Source organism: Charadrius vociferus, unplaced genomic scaffold (assembly GCF_000708025.1).
Source record: "Charadrius vociferus isolate BGI_N301 unplaced genomic scaffold, ASM70802v2 scaffold863, whole genome shotgun sequence".
Taxonomy (NCBI): domain Eukaryota; kingdom Metazoa; phylum Chordata; class Aves; order Charadriiformes; family Charadriidae; genus Charadrius; species Charadrius vociferus.
The window spans coordinates 27,422-29,345 of NW_009647691.1; the positions used below are offsets into that span (position 1 = coordinate 27,422).

Sequence of the window (1,924 nt, forward strand, 5' to 3'; positions counted from 1 at the left end):
TCCGCCCGGTCTCGCCAGGGGGTCCAGCAGCGGGTTCCTGCGGGTCATGGCGCTGCATCACCCGCCCCAGCTCTGTCCCGCTGTCCGTTCAACACCGAAGGCTCCGGCAGCAACTCCTGCCTGCCGAGCCGAGGAAGTGTCCCTGGAGAGGAGCAGGACCCGCAGAAACCCCGGCTGCCCGGGCCGGTGCCCCGTCTCCCGTCTCAATCCGTGGCTGCTTTGCGCCGCACGGGTGTCTTTTGGAGCAAGGCCAACGTGTCCCGCTTCTCCACCCTCCGCAGCTGCTTCTTCTTCGCCCGTTTGAGCTTCAGCGGGTTCCGGATCTGTGGGAGAAGGGAAGAGGGGGTTTTAAAGCAGCAGACGTAGTAATGACTGAAGTCTCTACACGACTCCTGATTAGATTTATCCTAAAACCTCTCCCTGGGAACGTCTCTGAGTTGTCCCCATGAAAGCACGGCGTGCTCAGATCCTTGTCAATGCCGAGTTTCCCTTGCTCCATCACCCCGTGTGCCAGCGATCCCCAGGGTCACCCCCTCCCTGGTTTTCTCAAGCTTGAAGGAGAAGCTGCCCCCCACACCACCCTGCAGAACACGGGCTGCCTGCTCGGAAGAGGAGACACCCTCTTCGGACAGTTGGGTTTGGCTGGATTTCTCCATTCCTCCCAGTGCCGCCCACAGCATCCTTCAAAGGAGGAGCCAGGGAGAGGAACTGGAGCAAACTGGAGCCCAGCGCTCAGGGTCTGGAGTCTGCCGCATCTGCCAGGCCACTGCAGTGCCACCAGCCAGGAACGGTGCTGCAACTCACCACTTGGACAATCTCCGCCTTCCGCTCGTTCTCCAGGCGCCGCTTCAGGTTCTCCTCCCGCCGCCGCTTCTTCTCCTGCGAGAGCAGAACCAAAACATTCCATGCGGATCTCTCCCTCCCTCTGGGCTTAAACCCAAACCAGCATCGACCCGTGGATGATGCAGACGCCAGTCAGGAAGCTACACGGCTACAGCAGCATGAGCAACACCTGCCCAACCATGAAATCTGCTGCACAAAGCCAAGCCAGCAGCGCTTTTCCCCACGGGGCACGAGGTTTGAACTGACTGAGGGAGTTTATTCCGAGCCAGTGACTTGCAGCACGTGACCGTCGCAGCCTGGATTTGGCAAGACGACAGGGAATTCACCATCCCGGCTGCCTACGAGAAGGGCAGCCAGCGGGGTGCGTGCTGCCCAGGAAACCTGCCCCACGGAGACAGCAGGCACGGAAGGGCTGGGCGATGCTGCCTGCGGGGACCTGAGCCCAAGGCCCAGCTCCCGAGCCCCCTTTACCTCTCGCTCTCTCTGCTTCCCCTCCTGCAGCTGCCGTGCCAGGTCCTGGACGAGCTTCCTCTCCTGTCGCTCCTTCATCTTCCGCGCCCAGGAGGTGCGAAGGGCCTTGTCCTGGATCATGTGTGAGAACCTGAGTGGGCAGACGGGCCGTGTCAGCAGCTGGAGCAGACAGAGCTCAGCTCCCCACGGCTCACAGAAACCCTACGCATCCTTGCCACCTCTGGGCCCTTCCCAGAAGCTCCTCGGACCAGAACACTGTGAAGCTCCCCCAGTTCAGAACCTCCCACAGCAGCTTCAGCCCCTCGACATCCCCTCCAAACCATCCCCCCAGCTCAGGACTCCCCCAAAGCGGCCCTCTCCCCTCCGGGTCCTGCTTAAAATCTACGAATAACTCCGCAGTCTCCCTACGAACCACCCTCATGGCCCCAGCAAAACAGCCCTGTCCACCCCACACCTCTCCTGGGCCAAGCCACCCCCAAAAAGACCCTGTCCCCCTCAGAGTCTCCCCCCAGAGCACCCGCAGAGCCTCCCCCCGAGCCCAAGAACCCCCAAACAGCCCTGCCTCCACCACAACTCCCCCCTAAAGAGACCCTCCCGACTTTGCAGACAT

At 61.7% G+C, this 1,924-nt stretch overlaps 1 protein-coding gene across 1 annotated transcript; it reads right to left on the reverse strand.

The window, feature by feature from the left end:
- Positions 1–203: 203 nt before the first annotated feature.
- CCDC86 (coiled-coil domain containing 86) lies at positions 204–1,434 on the reverse strand. Its single transcript, XM_009881429.1, has 3 exons — positions 1,315–1,434; positions 805–879; positions 204–323 (listed from the first exon to the last, which is right to left on the reverse strand). Exons 1-3 carry the CDS (start codon positions 1,432–1,434, stop codon positions 204–206), a joined length of 315 nt encoding a protein of 104 aa, XP_009879731.1.
- Positions 1,435–1,924: the final 490 nt, after the last annotated feature.